The sequence below is a fragment of the Trichomycterus rosablanca genome, chromosome 18 (genome assembly GCF_030014385.1).
Source record: "Trichomycterus rosablanca isolate fTriRos1 chromosome 18, fTriRos1.hap1, whole genome shotgun sequence".
Lineage (NCBI taxonomy): Eukaryota > Metazoa > Chordata > Actinopteri > Siluriformes > Trichomycteridae > Trichomycterus > Trichomycterus rosablanca.
Genome location: NC_086005.1, coordinates 19,302,307 through 19,321,374, shown reverse-complemented (window position 1 = coordinate 19,321,374; position 19,068 = coordinate 19,302,307). Strand labels below are relative to the sequence as shown.

The following is a 19,068-nucleotide window of genomic DNA, read 5'->3' as shown; positions in this document are numbered from 1 at the left end:
ACGCAAAAGTAAGATGTTTTGCCCATTTGATATTCACAGTACGCAATAAGACACTTACAGAAATCTTAAGTCTTGAGCGGAAATAGATTGAAGCAGAACTTTTTTTAGTAAATGTGATTTGTTTATGCTCAGACAGAAACATTATACCTTGGCTCTGATGATATTGCAGTAGAAAGTGCTGCTTTGTTCCTCATACAGCAGACTAAACTCCAACATACCCAGTGTGGCTGAGAGAGAGCAGAGAAAAAGCAATTGGAAAATACATTTTAAATGAAAACTACAAGCTAGAGCCTGAATTTACTATAGTAATGCTTTTAATGACACACTAGTAAACGACCAAGATAAACTGTATATTGTTTTTACTAAAACACACAAAAGCATTCTCTAACAGAGGACCAAGCTGCACAGAGCTTAATCCAGAGAAGAACCTGCGAGGGAAACGCAATCAGGTTGGATTAGTGTCTTACTGGCATCGTCAGAGTCGTAGCTGTCGGCGTCCTCCCTCTCCTCTGCAGACGGGCGAGTGGGGGTGTTGTTCACAACTGGGGGTGGCATAGTAGGTAGTGCTCTATTCTCGATTTGACGGGTTACTTTCTCGTGATCCAAAGTACCAGCTGTGATAGAAACACATTTATATTCTATCCACATCTGTCATCCGGTCATCTTAACAATCAGAACTATACACTGATTAGGCATAACATTATGACCACTGACAGGTGAAGCGAATAACACTGATTATCTCTTCATCACAGCACCTGTTAGGGGGTGGGATATGTTAGGCAGCAAGTGAACATTTTATCCTCAAGGTTGATGTGTTAGAAGCAGGAAAAATGGGCAAGCGTAAGGATTTGAGCGAGTTTGACAAGGGCCAAATTGTGATGGCTAGACGACTGGGTCAGAGCATCTCCAAAACTGCAGCTCTTGTAGGGTGTTCCAGGTCTGCAGTGGTCAGTATCTAAAAAGTGGTCCAAGGAAGGAACAGTGGTAAACCGGCAACAGGGTCATGGGCGACCAAGGCTCATTGATGCACATGGGGAGCCAAGGCTGGCCGGTGTGGTCCGATCCAACAGACGAGATACTGTAGCTCAAATTGCTGAAGAAGTTAATGCTGGTTCTGATAGAAAGGTGTCAGAATACACAGCATGTGGGGTTGCATAGCTACAGACCAGTCAGGGTGCTCATGCTGACCCCTGTCCACCAAAAAAAGCAAAAGCGCCAACAATGGCCACGTGAGCATCGGAACTGGACCACCGAGCAATGGGAGATTACGTCACATTACGTAAATGGCCGGGTGCGTCCATGCCTCAATGGGTCAGGGCTGTTTTGGCAGCAAAAGGGGGACCAACACAATATTGGGAAGGTGGTCATAATGTTATGCCTCATCGGTGTATAGGATGAAATGTAATGTCTATTATAAACCACACCTGCTTGAATACAGGAATCAACTACATATCTTTGCACAGAATTTTTGAATGGGATGTCAACATCAGACTTCATACCTTCTACTCCAAATGTGCCACTACCACACAAAACCATCTAAACCTGAGCAAAATTCTTACAGATCCTTTCAAAATATGAAGGTGCAGTTTGTTTGGTTTTTTTTTTTTACCTTTTTGGATTGGCGCGTTTGTATAAGAAGGCTGAAAAGAACCAGGGCTCCTGACAGGTTCTTCCTTCTTCTCTGCTGTCAGATTAGCCTGTCTCTCCCCGCTCAACTGAGTTTGACTGTTGTGAGAAATGTCAGCCAGCCCTTCCTGCTCAGGAAGCTTCATATCTGCAAAATGTATAAAAATCCGAGGAGTGATATTCTAGTTTTCAGGCTGATTTCCTAACATATGATAACTTCTTAATATACAGACAGACACTGACCTAGAATCTGCTGTCCTCTGATGTTAAGCTGGGCGCTGTCTATATTTAGGAAGAGAGTATAATATTTGGGTAAGTGTACTCATTGTGTTTGGACTGACACACACTTACAGATCTATTCATCGTGTACAAGATATTTAAACATCAGTCAGTGTTAACAGTGTTTCAACAGACATCAATATAGCTTGTTAGCTAACCTCCATTCTGTGCATTGACGTACGAATGAGTGGTCGAGCTCTGGTAGGCTAAAGCTTCAGACTTAGCAGGTGCATTGGCATTGCTGAACTGTTTCGGTCTGGAGATGGGTAAGGGTGCAGGCAAGACCTGCTGTGGCAACCCCTTGAAGAACCAGGCACCAGACCGCTTCATCATCTAGAAAAAAGAATATACAGTATATCAAATGCCTGCTTTTTTTTTTATCTACATTTCCTATCTTGTACATAGATGGTTACAATGTGTCAAACTCGAGGCCAAATCCGGCCCGCCACGTCATTTTATTTGGCCCACTAGAGCTTAAAAGATGTACAGTTGTTGTGATGGTTCAAGTAGTTACAGAGACACACTTATAATTTAATGCGACACCTGCGCCTTTAAGCGGCAACCGTTGACATCGTAGTCATGGCAACTAACTTTGACCTTTGCTAAGAAGCTGTGTCACTTTTACGTTTTAGCAGCAAAAGAACACGGGGTAGCGTAGTCAGTAGCGTAAACAATAATAAATAGAAGTTAATTCTCTTGCAATCCAATGCAGAAGCATCGTCTGTTAGTAGTAGACGTTTATATTCTAAGTTGTTTGTAAATGTTTAGCGAGTACGTTACAGCGTTTCAGTTACAAATGTACCATAATTCCGTAATTAAATATGGTTGTTACTGTTACAATGAGTATTTTTACACACGATGCTAACTCGTTAGCGCTATTTTACATTCCGTTAAATTTCATATTGTACTAGATGTAACACTTAACTACAGCTATGTGCATGTACTGTATTAAGTTTTTTATTGGTTTTTATTGTTTGTATTTTGTAGTTTTAATCCATTCTGATGCACACAGTGTACAGTTGGGAAGCAAATAAAACCGACGTAACTGTATTTTGGAGGGAAGTGTCTGTCTGTCTGTCTAGCTGAGAAAGGGGGAAGAAACTCTTAGCGAGGGCAAAACAATTGTCTTAAAATACACTGTAAAATCATACATAAACTGCATCTCTGACAATGCATGCCGATTTTGTGACCTGCAAAGTGACCGCATCCCGCCACTAGATGATGTTAAGAAATATTTACAAATAATCCCAAAATGTACAAGAAGAGAAAATTGAAGCAGAAGGAGGTAATTTAATAAAAGATGGGAAGGTGAATACAAGTTTGTGCTTCAAGAAGAAAAACCAGTACGTCTCTTGTGTTATGAGGCCGTGTCTGTGGTAAAGGAAAACAATATAAATGTAGTTATACGTACATTATAAATATATTTGGCATTTTGACACCAAACACAGAATTTAGCCTCCAAAATAAAACAACAAATTGTCCAAGACTCAAAAGGCAGACTGCAATCAAAGCAGGATACGTCACAATCGGGCCTTTGAGGGCCACCATAATGCAGATGTGGCCCTCTGTGAAAATGAGTTTGACACCCCTGGTCTAGTTGATCATTATCAGTGAAATAGTAATTGTGGAAAGAAAACAAGGAGGTAATTTTTTCTCTCTCTAGCAACGTCTGCAATCGAAACCAGTCTATCCCTCTAGGTATATTTTTTGGCAATGCTATTTGCTGTACTGTCAAACATAATCCACCTAATTTGATCAAATATGTTATTACTGAATTCTGCAAGAGCTTTTTTGATAACTTTACTTTTTTTAGAGATAGAAAACAAACTAATGTTTCTGATACACACAAAAAAATGACTAAACTTGGGGTTTGAGGTTAAAGAACTTGTCACTAGGATGGGATCCTTTGTAGCAATGTTTTGAGATGCACCTGTACTTATGTCTATTTACTTGTATTATAGCTGAATTGCATCACCTCAGTAATTTTAGTGATGAGAATATGTATTGCTTTATAAGGCTTTATGAGAGGTATTCTGCATGCTGCTCTGCGACAGCATTGACTAACTGCAGGTTATATCATCAAAGGCATGAATCATCTCATTAGGTAAAAGAGCTTCTTAAAGTCAGGGTTGCTGATCACACTGCTCTGCATCTCCATGTATTTAAAAAACCAGTGAATTCCCTTTATACCTAACATCTGGATATAAACTGAGAACACACACTGCAAGAGAAATCAGAAATAAATAAAGGTTCACTGACCTCTCTGTGTTCACTGCATATTTTACACAGCCATACAGGGCTGGAGCGACTGTTGCTGCGAATTCCACACTTGGTGCACATGTTCTGCAAGAACACACACACACACACGACGAGGTTGGCCTCAGGGGACAGTACAGGTGCAAACCAATTCATATAGGTCACTTATCATCAGCTTAAACGGCATTTCTTCAACATGCAGGACTCCAGCGTTTTCAACCATTATATGTTTATAATACTATATACTATATCCCCCTTTTGCTGCCAAAACAGCCCTGACCCATCAAGGCATGGACTCTACTAGACCCCTGAAGGTGTGTTGTGGTATCTGGCACCAAGATGTCAGCAGTAGATCCTTTAACTCCTGTAAGTTGTGAGGTGGGGCCTCCATGTTTCGGACTTGTTTGTCCAGCACATCCCACAGATGCTCGATTGGATTGAGATCTGGGGAATTTGAGGGCCAAGTCAACACCTCAAACTCATTGTTGTTCTCCACAAACAATTCCTAAACCATTTTTGCTTTGTAGCAGGGCGCATTATCCTGCTAAAAGAGGCCACAGCCATCAGGGAATACACTTTCCATGAAAGGGTGTACATGGTCTGCAACAATGCTTAGGTAGGTGGTACGTGTCAAAGTAACATCCACATAGATGGCAGGACCCAAGGTTTCCCAGCAGAACATTGCCCAAAGCATCACACTGCCTCCGCCAGCTTGCCTTCCTCCCATAGTGCATCCTGGTGCCATGTGTTCCCCAGACCATCAGACCAGGCCACCTTCTTCCATTGCTCCGTGGTCCAGTTCCGATGCTCACGTACCCATTGTTGGCGCTTTCGGCGGTGGACAGGGGTCAGCATGGGCACCCTGACTGGTCTGTGACTGTGCAGCCCCATACTCAACAAACTGCGATGCACTGTGTATTCTGACACCTTTCTATCAGAACCAGCATTAACTTCTTCAGCAATTTGAGCTACAGTAGCTCGTCTGTTGCCAGCCTTCGCTCCCCACGTGCATCAATGAACCTTGGCCGTCCATGACCCTGTTGCCGGTTTACCACTGTTCCTTCCTTGGACCACCTTTGATAGACACTGATAGGCAGTTTTGGAGATGCTCTGACCCAGTCGTCTAGCCATCACAATTTGGCCCTTGCCCATTTTTCCTGCTTTTAACACATCAACTTTGAGGATAAAATGTTCACTTGCTGCCTAATATATCCCACCCACTAACACGTGCCGTGATGAAGAGATAATCAGTGTTATTCACTTTACCTGTCCGTGGTCGTAATGTTATGCCTTGTCTGTGTATATATTAGAATTTTCAGTTGGTATTGTTACATTATAATGACATTTTTTGTTCTAATGACTGAGCATTGTTAAAAGATAGAAATACATTCAGCTATTTACATTTGCCCGGGGATATTGTCACATCATAAATAAGTCTCTCACAAATTTACATTTTGAGCTGTTACTTGATAGACAGAACTCTATTTATATTTGCCTGAGGCTTTTGTTTATCACAGTTGTAGCTGGCATTGTAACATCATAAACAGGATACTTACTTATAAATGTATCAGTTCGGGTGGGACAAACACCAAAGAATGTACCTCAAGTAAAAATAATAATACCAGTTAATCCTTTAGCAAGAGTATCCAATGAGTCCAATGTCCGATGAGTCAAGAAACATTTACAGTAAATAAATGGGGACTAATTGAGATGGTTCTGCACTATTAAACACACCCTGCTAGTTAGATACAGCGTTATGTGTTAACACTACACCAAAGGGTTGTCTTTTATTTTTCCTACTAGGCATTGCTACACTATAGGGCTCATTTTTGTAATCAGTGTTACATTAAAAATAATGTAAATATTGTTAGTAGCTCTTACTGTCAAATAGAATTCACTTATTCACTCACTTTCTTAACCGCTTATCCAATTATCCACTTTGTAGTTCTACAATTACTGTCTGTAGTCCATCTGTTTCTCTGCATGCTTTGTTAGCCCCCTTTCATGCTGTTCTTCAATGGTCAGGACTCTCCCAGGAACACTACAGTGTAGGTATTATTTGGGTGGTGGGTCATTCTCAGCACTGCAGTGACACTGACATGGTGCTGGTGTGTTAGTGTGTGTTGTGCTGGTATGAGTGGATAAGACACAGCAATGCTGATGGAGTTTTTAAACACTTCACTGTCACTGCTGGACTGAGAATAGTCCACCAACCAAACATATCCAGCCAAAAGCGCCCTGTGGGCAGCGTCCTGTGACCACTGATGAAGGTCTAGAAGATGACCCACTCAAACAGCAGCAATAGATGAGCGATCATCTCTGACTTTACATCTACAAGGTGGACCAACTAGGTAGGAGTGTCTAATAGAGCGGACAGTGAGTGGACACTGTATTTAAAAACTCCAGCAGTGCTGCTGTGTCTGATCCACTCATACCAGCTCAACACACACTAACACACCACCACCATGTCAGTGTCACTGCAGTGCTGAGAATGATCCAACACCTAAATAATACCTGCTCTGTGGTGGTCCTGTGGAAGTCCTGACCATTGAAGAACAGGGTGAAAGCAGGCTAAAAAAGTATGTGGAGAAATAGATGGACTACAGTCAGTAATTGTAGAACTACAAAGTGCTTCTATATGGGAAGTGGAGCTGATAAAATAGGCAGTGAGTGTAGAAACAAGGAGGTGGTTTTAATGTTATGGCTGATCAGTGTATACACTACTTTTAGTAGTGGGCATTGTTTATACAGCAACAGCTAGGACAAGCTTATTTATAATACATTTAAATGTATGAATAATTGTACAAGCTTTTAATAAGTTATGTAAAAAATTCTTCACTAATAAGTTACACCAGTTTTCATTGTGGTCAAGGCTCATGTTATTTTAAACATTTTCAGGGCTTTACACCCCCTCTGTACCTTCTTGCAATCCTCACACATAACTGAGCTGATTCCCATCAAGCCAAACTGCTGGCCACAAAGCAGGCACTGCGAATGGCCATCACCACAAGCTGTCCTCTTTATTGTGTCCAACCGGTTGACCAGACGCCTGCAGTACACACAGAAGCAGAAATATCACAATCAACACACTTACATTAAAGTCAAGTATATATATACATTTGTTTATGCATGTTCTTCCCTTTTTCTCCCATTTAGCGCATCCAATTGCCCGAATGCATCATGCTTCCTCTCCACCAATGCCGACCCCCGCTCTGATTTGAGGAGAACCAAGCTAACCCATGCCCCCTCCAACACGTGGGCAGCAGCCGTATACATTTTGTCAACTACACTTTGACGAGTGCAGTGCGGATCAGCACAGTGTACAGAGAGACACACCCCGACAGCACTCTTGTCCCATCTCTGTGCAGGCGCCATCAATCAGCCAGCAGAGCTCGTAATTGCATTATTTAGTTAGTAATTAATTGCATTAATTAGCTATCTGAACAACAGGCCAATCTTTGTTCATGTGGTCGCTCAGCCCAGCCGGATGGCAGAGCTGAGACTCGATACGATGTATTCGACAATGCAGCTCTGGTGTGCTAGCATGTGTTTTTACCGCTGCGCCACCTGAGCAGCCACAAGTGGTCATTTAAAAGAATACACCAGACATTTCTACATGATTTGAGAACATATAGACACAATAGACACAGATTACCTTAAATAATAACAGAAGTACCTAAATAACACTGAGCAACGCCACTCAGGTGGCACAGCGGTAAAACACGCTAGCTCGAATCTCAGCTAGGATCGAATCTCAGCTATGCCATCTGGCTGGGCTGGGAGACTACATGAACAACGATTGACTTGTTGTTCATAGAGGGTGGGAGCCGGATAGGGACCTCATAACTTATGCAATTACGACCCACGTTGGCTAGTCACCCACCTTACAACCAAAGTAATGCTCATAGCATTTTTAATAAGGGGTGTGAAAAAAACACTTCTGTGATTTCAACGTCAATTACAGGCCCATCGTTGTTCATGTGGCCTCTCAGCCTTAGCCGGCAGGCAGAGCTGAGTATTCCACTATTTTAAGTGAGATTCCAATCCAAAGGCAACAAAAATGTTCAAATGAAGTGAACTTCAACTATAATTGTCACACGTAACTAATGTTAACACATGCTGACGCTAGGGACTCTTGTTGTTTACGAGTCATGAGTCGAGTCCGAGTCATTTAAAATGAGTCGCTGTGTGTGCGACTTACGTGCGTATGTTTATGTAATGCATAATACATAAGGATATGTGAGTATACTAGAACAAAAATGGATTGGGCTATGGATTGGGCTATGGATTGGCCCCCGTCCAGGGTATTTGTGCCCTGCACCCAGTGTTTCCCGGTGGAACTGGTAAACAGGTTTTTATTGCACAGGATGAACTCTTTGACAACAAGTGTCATCAAATTTGATGGCACTTGTACCATTAATAATACATTTTATTCATTTTTCCTACTTAAATGAGCTCATAAATTAATCTGCAAATCTGTTACATTCAATTTATGAAGTAATTCACTAGTCACTAGTTGAATACTTTTTTAAATAAAACTGTACTTAAAGTTCACTTTTGATAAACGCTGACTCACAAATTTGCATCCATGCTAAATAGCAGAACTGCTTTGCTGCAGTGACCTCCATAGGGATGATTATTTAATGCTGCAACACCATAAAAACCATCTTTAGCAGCTTAAAGGCATGTAATATCATGTAGAAAATACCTCTCAACAAACAAGATATACACCGATCAGGCTTAACATTATGACCACCTTCCTCATATTGTGTTGGTCCCCGTTTTGCAGCCAATACAACCCTGACCCGTCGAGGCATGGACTCCACTAGACTCCTGAAGGTGTGCTGGGGTATTTGGCACCAAGATGATAGCAGCAAATCCTTTAACTACTGTTAGTTGTGAGGTGGGGCCTCCATGGATCAAACTTGTTTGTCCAGCACATCCCACAGGTGCTCGATTGGATTGAGATCTGGGGAATTTGGAGGCCAAGTCAACACCTCAAACTCGTTGTTGTGCTACAAAGCTTTGTGGCAGGGCGCATTATCCTGCTGAAAGAGGCCACAGCCATCAGGGAATACAGTTTCCATGAAATGGTGTACATGGTCTGCAACAGTGCTTAGGTAGGTAGATACGTGTCAAAGTAACATCCACATGGATGGCAGGACCCGAGGTTTCCCAGCAGAACATTGCCCAAAGCATCACACTGCCTCTGCCAGCATGCCTCCTTCCCATAGTGCATCCTGGTGCCATGTGTTCCCCAGGTAAGTGGCACACACGCACCCGGACATCCACGTGATGTAAAAGAAAATGTGATTCATCAGACCAGGCCGCCTGCTTCCATTGCTCTGCGGTCCAGTTACAATGCTCACGTGCCCATTGTTGGCACTTTCGGCGGTGGACAGGGGTCAGCATGGGCACCCTGACTGGTCTGCGGCTATGCAGCCCCATATGCAACAAACTGCGATGCACTGTGTATTCTGACACCTTTCTATCAGAACCAGCATTAACTTCTTAGTTACAGCAGCTCGTCTGTTGGATCGGACCACACGGGCCAGCCTTCGCTCCCCACGTGCATCAATGAGCCTTGGCCGCCCATGACACCACTGTTCCTTCCTTGGACCCCTTTTGATAGATACTGACCACTGCAGACCGGTAACATCCCACAAGAGCTGTTTTGGAGGATATAATGTTCACTTGCTGCCTAATATATCCCACCCACTAACAGGTGCCGTGATGAAGAGATAATCAGTGTTATTCACTTCACCTGTCAGTGGTCATAATGTTATGCATAGTCGGTGTATCTTAAAAAGAAACATGTTTTGCAGTCAGCTGGGATGCTATATTAGATGCTATTATGGCTTCTTTTGTGCTTTTTTTTTTACAGTTTATGGTGTCTGAGTGACCTTGCCTGCTAGCAATTGACTCAAATGAGGCAAGTAGTACTTCTTAACCTATTTCAAAAATTTCAATGACATTTACAAAGCTAGCAAATTTAAAATGCTAACATCAGCTGAATTCTCAACAATTGTGGATTTTCAGCTCGCCAAGCTTATTTTTGCAAGCACAGTTTGTTTTCGACAGTCCGTTACGCGTGAATTTGTATTATATTGACAGAGTTGACAGATTATTTATTGATAAATCGTCTTTAAACTTCCATTATAAATGAGTCGGCTGGGCTTTAGTGTAGATACGCTGGATAGAAATGTGGTTGAGAAATGCTTGAGCATCCCGTTAAGTGTTGAGGTCAGGGATTTGGGTGAAATCCATCAGCACATCCGAGAAGAAAGAGGAACAAGGAGAGCGAGATGGATGTGAGCTTTGCACTATTAATGCCTTGCAGAGCATTCATGCATTTCCTGACTCATTCATTGGTTGTAATGGAGCCAGAATACACCAGCATCCTGAAGAACACTGAGCTCGATGTGCTTGTGCTGAATCATTCCGTGGAACGCTTCCTTGTTGGATGAGTGATTTAGGGATAAACATATGAATGTAGCCATATTTCAGTTTCCACAATATCTATCTTTGCAGTACATACAGCTTTTGTGTAGAAAATGTTGGGACAGTATGTACAATGCAAATAAAATAAAAACACAGAGTTTCTTACATTTACTTTGACTTTTATTTGATTGCAGACAGTTTGAACCCAAGATATTTCATGTCTTGTCTGCTCAACTTCATTTCATTTGTTAATAAACATCCATTCCTGCATTTCAGGCCTGCAACACATTCCAAAAAATTGGGAAGAGGGCAATTTAGGGCTAGTAATGAGGTCAAAAAACTAAATAATAATGTGATTCCAAACAGGTGATTGTAATCATGGTTCTCATGGAGTCTTTGATGAGCAAAGATAATCAGAGGATCTCCAGTTTGTCAACAAATGCGTGAGAAAATGATTGAAATGTTTAAAAACAATGTACCTCAAAGAAAGATTGGAAGGGATTTGAATATTTCTCCCTCTGCAGCGCGTGATATCATTAAACGATTCAAGGAATCGGGAGGAATTTCAGTGTGTAAAGGTCAAGGGCGCAAGCTTAAGCTGAACGTCCGTGATCTTTGATCCCTCAGACGACACTGCATCAAGAACCGCCACTCAACAATAGCTGATATAACCACATGGGTGAGGGATTACTTTGGCAAACCTGTGTCAAGCACTACAATACAGAGTTACATGCACAAATGCCACTTACAACTTTACTGTGCAAAAAAGAAGCCTTATGTTAACCATGTCCAGAAGCTGCGTCGACTTCTCTGGGCTCGGAGGCATCTAGGATGGACCATCACACAGTGGAAACGTGTATTGTGGTCAGATGAATCAGCATTCCAGGACTTTTTTGGAAAAAATGGACGCTGTGTGCTCCGGATCAAAGACGAAAAGGACCATCCAGACTGTTATCAGCAGCAAGTCCAAAAGCCAGGGTCTGTCATGGTATGGTGCTGTGTCAGTGCCCCTGGCAAAGGTCATTTACACTTCTGTGATGGCAGCATTAATGCAGAAAAGTACATTGAGATCTTAGAGCAACATATGCTGCCTTCAAGACGTCATCTTTTCCAGGGACGTCCATGCATTACAAAAGCATGGCTGGGAAAGAAGAGGGTACAGGTACTGGACTGGCCTGTCTGCAGTCCTGACCTGTCCTCAATAGAGAATGTGTGGAGAATTTGGAAACAAAAAATGCGATCATGACGACCCCGTACTGCTGCACATCTTAAGACGTGTTTGCAGGAAGAATGGGACAAAATAAAAGCTGAAACACTAAATCACTTGGTATCCTCAGTGCCAAAACGTCTTTTAATTGGTAAATGCTTTACCGTCTCAACTTTTTTTGGAATGTGTTGCAGGCCTGAAATGCAGGAATGGATGTTCATTAATAAATGAAATGAAGTTGAGCAGACAAAACATGAAATATCTCAGGCCCATACTGTCTGCAATGAAATAAAAGTCAAAGTAAATGTAAGAAACTCTGTGTTTTTTTTTTATTATTTGCATTTTTCATTCTGTCCCAATTTTTTCTGATTTGAACAAGAGGGCAATTTTTCTGCAAATCCTTCCTTGGAAGAAAGCTGGGGTCAGAGCACATGGTCAGCTCTTGTACAGCATTTATTGATTAATTCAGGTTTAAGGGCTTTGCTCAAAATCCCACTGCTTACTTTCAGTTCTGTCAATAAACTCTCAACCTTCCTATTACAAGCACAGAATCTTCACCATTAAGGGAAGCTGAGGAAACGAAAGATCTCACCCGATTCGTTCCTGCTCCATGGCCTCAATCATTTCGGCCCGAGCCAGCACGCTGTTGATGATTTCCTTCTCCTCATCCGTCAGCTCGTCAGCTCTGGTGTACTCCATCTGGCCAGGTATAGTAAACAGCCTGTCCTGTAGAAATAAAAATATGGTATCACACCCACACACTTAAATGCAATCTTAGCTAATACAGCAGCAAAAGCTTATACTAAACACCAACCAATCTAAAACAGGAATGTTACTGGATTGCCATTTCTGTGCAGCCGTAAACAAACTTAAAAAGGTGGAGACCATAAATTCCAGTAGAACTTGGTACAACAGAGCACACAGTAAAACAATAAAACATTATAAATAAGAATAATAGCAATTGTAGCAAAAGAACATTAAAAAAACTCCTCGGCAGATGTTAGAGGCGGCTGCCTAGGGTGCAGGTGTAGACGTTTGAATCTTTTCCAAATGTGCAGCAAGTATCTGAGCTCAGTACCACCCTAATAAGCCTTTCCATCTTTTTCATGGCTTGCCGCATTGATACACTAAGGATGTGTGAGTGTGTGTGTGTGTGTGTGTGAGAGAGAGAAAGAGAGAGACAGATAGAGATAGAGACAGTCCGTAGATGGGGGATGGGTGTGCCAGAGGTGGTTTACTAAAGGCAGAAGTATGCAATTTATGTTAATGAAGTACACGTTGGGACAGTATGGAAAATGCAATTAATAATAAAATAATAATAATAGTTTCTTACATTTACTTTGACTTTTATTTGATTGCAGACAGGATGAACCTGAGATATTTTGTCTGCTCCACTTCATTTCATTTATTAATAAACATCCATTCCTGCATTTCAGGCCTGGGACAGTAAAGCATTTACCACTTTGTAATGTTTCCACTGTGTGATGGTCCATCCTAGATGCCGCCGAGCCCAGAGAAGTCGATGCCGCTTCTGAACGTGGTTAACATAAGGCTTATTTTTTGCAAAGTAAAGTTTTAAGTGGCATTTGTGCATGTAACTCTGTATTGTAGTGCTTGACAAAGGTTTGCTAAAGTAATCCCTCACCCATGTGGTTATATCAGCTATTGTTGAGTGGCGGTTCTTGATGCAGTGCCGTCTGAGGGATCGAAGATCACGGGTGTTCAGATTAAGCTTCCTCCCTTGTCCTTTACACACTGAGATTCCTTGAATGGTTTAATGATATCACGCACTGTAGAGGGAGAAATATGCAAATCCCTTGCAACCTTTTTTTGAGGTACATTGTTTTTAAACATTTCAATCATTTTCTCACACATTTGTTGACAAACTGGAGATCATCTGATCATCTTTGCTCATCAAAGACCCTTTTCTGATCCCTTTCCTGGATGCTGCTTTTGTACCAAACCATGATTACAATCACCTGTTTGGAATCACATCATTATTTAGTTTTTTCACCTCATTCCTAGCCCTAAATTGCCTCTATCCCAACTTTTTTTAATGTGTTGCAGGCCTGAAATGCAGGTTTATTAACAAATGAAATGAAGTTGAGCAGACAAAACATGAAATATCTTAGGTTCATACTGAAGAGATAATCAGTGTTATTCACTTCACCTGTCAGTGGTTATAATGTTATGCCTCGTTGGTGTATATTGTTTAAGATGAGATTTTAGTGTGCTCAATATATAAAAAATAAGTCAGTTTAATACTTAATCTATTTTAAGTCAAACATACAGTAGTTATATATATATAAAGTTAGCATTAGATAAACATGGTTATTTATTATGCTCACATACTGTAGGTCTGAGGGCCTTAACTGAACTGCTGCAGAAGATTCCTCCAACGTGCGCAGTGCAGATTAAATGTCTGCTAGTAAACTGGTTTACTACTCTGGACTGGAAGCTCTGATGAACGTTTTGCAAATGGTGTGCATTTTTTAATGGCTATAAATGCAGAGTGTGCATGTTTTTTGCTGCACTACAAAGTGTTGAACCATGATGGTTGAAAATTACAAGACCAAAATACTAAGTACAAAGTCTCCACATTTTGAGAAATACAATAAAAAGATGAATATGTGGTTTGTTAATTCTCTTAAACCTTCATTTAACTGACAAAAATACAAAGAAAATAGCCAAAATGTTTTCACTGACACACTTATTGTACAACCCCAAATCAGAAAAGACAGTATGAAAAATGCAAAAAAAAAAAAAAAAAAATGTAGTGTTGCTTACATTTACTTTGACTTTTATTTTATTGCAGACAGGATGAACCTGAGATATTTCATGTTTTGTCTGATCAACTTCATTTAATTTATTACTAAACATCCATTCCTGCATTTCAGACCTGCAACACAAAAAAGTTGAGACGGGGCAGTTTAGGGCTAGTAATGAGGGGAAAAATGAAATCATGATGTGATTCCAAACAGGTCTTTGATGAGCAAAGATGATCAGAGGATCTCCAGTTTGTCAACAAATGTGTGAGAAAATGATTGAAATGTTTAAAAACAATGTACCTCAAATAAAGATTGGAAGGGATTTGCATATCTCTCCCTCTACAGTGCATAATATCATTAAACGATTTAAGGAATCTGGAGGAATTTCAGTGCACAAAGGGCAAGGGCGCAAGCTTAAGCTGAACGACCATGATCTTTGATCCCTCAGACGGCACTGCATCAAGAACCGCCACTCAACAATAGCTGATATAATCACATGGGCACAAATGCCACTTCAAACTTTAAAAAAAAAAGCCTCGTGTTAACCATGTCCAGAAGCGGTGTCGACTTATCTGGGCTCTGAGGCATCTAGGATGGACCATCAAACAGTGGAAACGTGTATTATTGTCAGATGAATCAGCATTCCAGGTCTTTTTTGGAAAAAATGGATGCCGTGGATGAAAAGGACCATCCACACTGTTATCAGCAACAAGTCCAAAAGCCAGGGTCTGTCATGGTATGGGGTTGTGTCAGTGCCCTTGGCAAATGTCATTTACACTTCTGCATTAACGCAGAAAAGTACATTGAGATCTTAGAGCATGCAGTCCTGACCTGTCCCCAATAGAGAATGTGTGGAGAATTTTGAAAGGAAAAATGCGATGCGTGTTAAATGATATACGACTGAATACTGATTCAGGTAAAGTATCAGTTTTGGTTTTACTAGACAGGATGGAAAATTGGTTAATTGGTTTAGGAGTTACTTTGTCACTGTTGGCAGCTATGAATCTAATAGAGTGACCATGACATGTGGAATCCCCCAGGGATCAGTTTTCGGACCTCTTCTGTTCATAAGACAAATACTTTTGGAGGGGACTGTATGTGTGAGTGTGTGGTTGTCCTGCAACAAATAGGTGATCATAGTGTATTCCTGCTTTGCATACTTGGCACCAATCCTAGAACAACCCTGGCTATGAGGAAGCATTAATTAATAACAAATAAATAAATGATGGGCAAAAAACACCCTCTGGTGGTCAGGTATAAAGAGATCCAGTAAACAAAGAAATAAATCCAGGTACTAAATCTACACTTAGTACAGATGTAATGACCTGATTTAAAATTCTAATGAACAGTATAGTGCTTCTCCATTTCTATTTGTAATTTGATTACATTACACTCACTAGGCAAGTCATTCATACTGAGATATCACCCAATAGGAAAGTTAATACATGTACGTCATGGTATCCACCTCTGGTACTTAATTCAAAATTAATAGCTCCTTCATTTATCTGAAATTTGAGTCAACACAAATATTGACCCTTAGACTTATGACAAGGCAGACGGCAGAATTTTACCAAGCATGTTCTAAATCTTTGAATTAATTAAGTACCCACTTTATTTTACTGATAGACCATGCTGGGTACATCGAGTCCAAGGTAGAAATACAGTCTAGCCGGAAAGTCTGCACACCCCTTCACCTACTCCACATTTTATTACATTACAGACTCATTCTATAATAGATTTAGGGGTTATAGCTGCTTATAGCTGATGCACCTTTGGCACCAATTACAGCTTCAAGGCGTCTTGGGAAAAAAGCTACGAGCTTGGCACACTTGTTTCTGAACATTTTTGCCCATTCCTCTTGGCATATCCCTGCAAGCTCCGCCAGGTTTGATGGGGAGCGTCGGTACACAGCCATTTTCAGCTCCTTCCACAGATGTTCGATTGGATTCAGGTCTGGGCTCTGGCTGGGCCACTCAAGGACATTCACAGACTTTCTCCGAAGCCACGCCTTTGTTCTCTTGGCTGTGTGATTCGGGTCGTTGTCATGTCGGAAGGTAAACCTTTGCCCCAGTCTGAGGTCCAGAGCGCTCTGGAGCAGGCTTCCTTCAAGGATCTCGATGTACTTAGCTGCATTCATGTTTCCCTCTATCAGGACTAATCGCCCCGGTCCTGCTGCTGAAAAGCATCCCCATCATCATGATGCTGCCACCACCATGCTTCACTGTAGGGATGACATTAACCAGGTGATGAGCGGTGCCTGGTTTCCTCCAGTTGTGATGCTTGGTATTCAGGCCAAAAAGTTCAATTTTGGTTTCATCAGACCAGAGAATCTTGTATCTCATTGGTTTGAGAGTCCTCTAGGTACCTTGCGGCAAACTCCAAGTTCCACTCCAATTCCGTCTGGCCACTCTACCATAAAAGCGTGATTTGTGGAGTGCTTCCTGAATGGTTGATCTTCTGATAGGTTCTCCCATCTCCACAAGGATACACTGGAGCTCTGTCAGAGTGACTCTCGCGTTCCTGCTCACCTCCCTGGCCAAGGCCCGTCTTCCCCGATCACTCAGTTTGGCCGAGCGGCCAGGTCTAGGAAGATTTTTGGTGGTTCCAAACTTCTTCCATTTATGAATGATGGTGGCCACTGAGCTCTTTGGGACCTGTAAAGCTGCAGCCACTTTTCTGTACCCTTCTCCAGATCTATGCCTTGACACAATCCTGTTTCTGAGGTCTACAGATAATTCCTTTGACCCCATGGCTTGGAGTTTGCTCTGATATGCACTGTCAACTGTGGGACCTTATATAGGCAGGTGTTGGCAATCCCCAATCATGTCCAATCAATTGAATTTACCACAGGTGGACTCCAGTTAAATAGTAGAAACATCTCAGGCAGTATCAGTGAAAACAAAATGCACCTCAGCTCACTTTTGGGTGTCATATCAAAGGGTGTGTACACTTGTGTACATATGATATTTTACATTTTGATCTATTATAAAATGAGTCTGTAATGTAATAACACATGGAGAAGGTAAAAGGAATGTGCAGACTTTCCGGCTTGACTGTATTTGTGGCTACTTTTCTAGTAAGGCTTTGCACAAAATGTTTGGAGTGTGTGTTTGGAAAGTCGTGCCCATTCAATATAAAGAGCAGCTCTTTTTTACTGATTACTCTTTTTATTACTCATTCAATAATAGTCAGGCACTAATGTTAATGTCTTACAATTGACATTACAATTTATCTCAAATTTGTTTAATGAGGTAAATGTTAGGGCTCTGTGCCTCAAGGGCACAGTCATGCTGGAACAGCAAGTTGCGTTTCTCAAACTGTTGGCACAAAGGTGAACACTGTTTAATTATAGTATAATTTAATGTAATTAAATGTACACTGATCAGCCATAACATTAAAACCACCTCCTTGTTTTTACACTCACTGTCCATTTTATCAGCTCCACTTACCATATAGAAGCACTATGTAGTTCTACAATTACTGACTGTAGTCCATCTGTTTCTCTGTATGCTTTGTTAGCCCCTTTTCATGCTGTTCTTCAATGGTCAGGACTCTCCCAGGACCACTACAGAGTTGGTATAATTTGGGTGGTGGATCATTCTCATCAATGCAGTGACTGACATGGTGGTGGTGTGTTAGTGTATGTTGTGCTGGTATGAGTGGATAAGACATAGCAGCACTGTCACTGCTGTACTGAAAATAGTCCACCAACCAAAAATATCCAGCCAACAGCACCCCATGGGCAGTGTCCTGTGCCCACTGATGAAGGTCTAGAAGATGACCAACTCAAACTGCAGCAATAGACAACCGGTCGTCTCTGACTTTACATCTACAAGGTGGACCAACTAGGCAGGAGTGTCTAATAGAGTGGACAGTGAGTGGACACGGTGTTTAAAAACTCCAGCAGCACTGCTGTGTCTAATCCACTCATATCAGCACTAGGGCTGGGCGATTTTGCCACAAAAAAAAATCTCGATTATTTTAAAATTATAACCGATTGTCGATTACGATTTCGATTTTTTTTGTTCTTGTATAATGCAATTGAAATAAGACTCAGATTACTTTTTTTTGCATTGTAAATTAAAATGACTGCAGAAGTGCAAAAATAGTACCACCACCACCTATAATTATCCTTTTAAGGATCTAAAAATTTATATCAATAACGATCACAATAATTAAAAACAAAATGGAAATCTGAATTATCTATATGCTTTATAAGAATAGCTCACAAACAACTCTTTTAAAAAAAAAATAATGTGCAGCAAAACCTTATATTAGGAAAAGGACTAAAAAAAAGTTCTTTACAGGTTTCTTAAAAGAAACACGAGTCTGTGCTGTGCTGTTTCCACCACTGAGTGAGTCTGTATCAGTATCTATACTGGGGGAGGGGGGGTGAAGTAATCACTCAGCTCAGCTTTGATTTTGTCCTCTTGTGATTGGGGGGTGGATGGAGGGGGCACGTTCTGCTTCTAACTATATAGACTACAACTC

General features: G+C 41.3%; 1 protein-coding gene across 1 annotated transcript in view; it reads right to left on the bottom strand.

Annotated features, from left to right (window-relative positions):
• Positions 1 to 19,068, bottom strand: part of rph3aa (rabphilin 3A homolog (mouse), a) — an 80,050-nt gene that overhangs the window by 16,004 nt on the left and 44,978 nt on the right. Inside the window, exons 2-9 of the mRNA XM_063014801.1 lie at positions 12,402 to 12,535; positions 7,081 to 7,210; positions 4,165 to 4,248; positions 2,064 to 2,238; positions 1,870 to 1,908; positions 1,610 to 1,774; positions 468 to 614; positions 148 to 227 (exon numbers count right to left, since the gene is read on the bottom strand). Of these exons, the coding sequence (XP_062870871.1) occupies positions 148 to 227; positions 468 to 614; positions 1,610 to 1,774; positions 1,870 to 1,908; positions 2,064 to 2,238; positions 4,165 to 4,248; positions 7,081 to 7,210; positions 12,402 to 12,508 (927 nt within the window). The 5' untranslated portion in view covers positions 12,509 to 12,535. The remainder of the gene's footprint in view (positions 1 to 147; positions 228 to 467; positions 615 to 1,609; positions 1,775 to 1,869; positions 1,909 to 2,063; positions 2,239 to 4,164; positions 4,249 to 7,080; positions 7,211 to 12,401; positions 12,536 to 19,068) is intronic.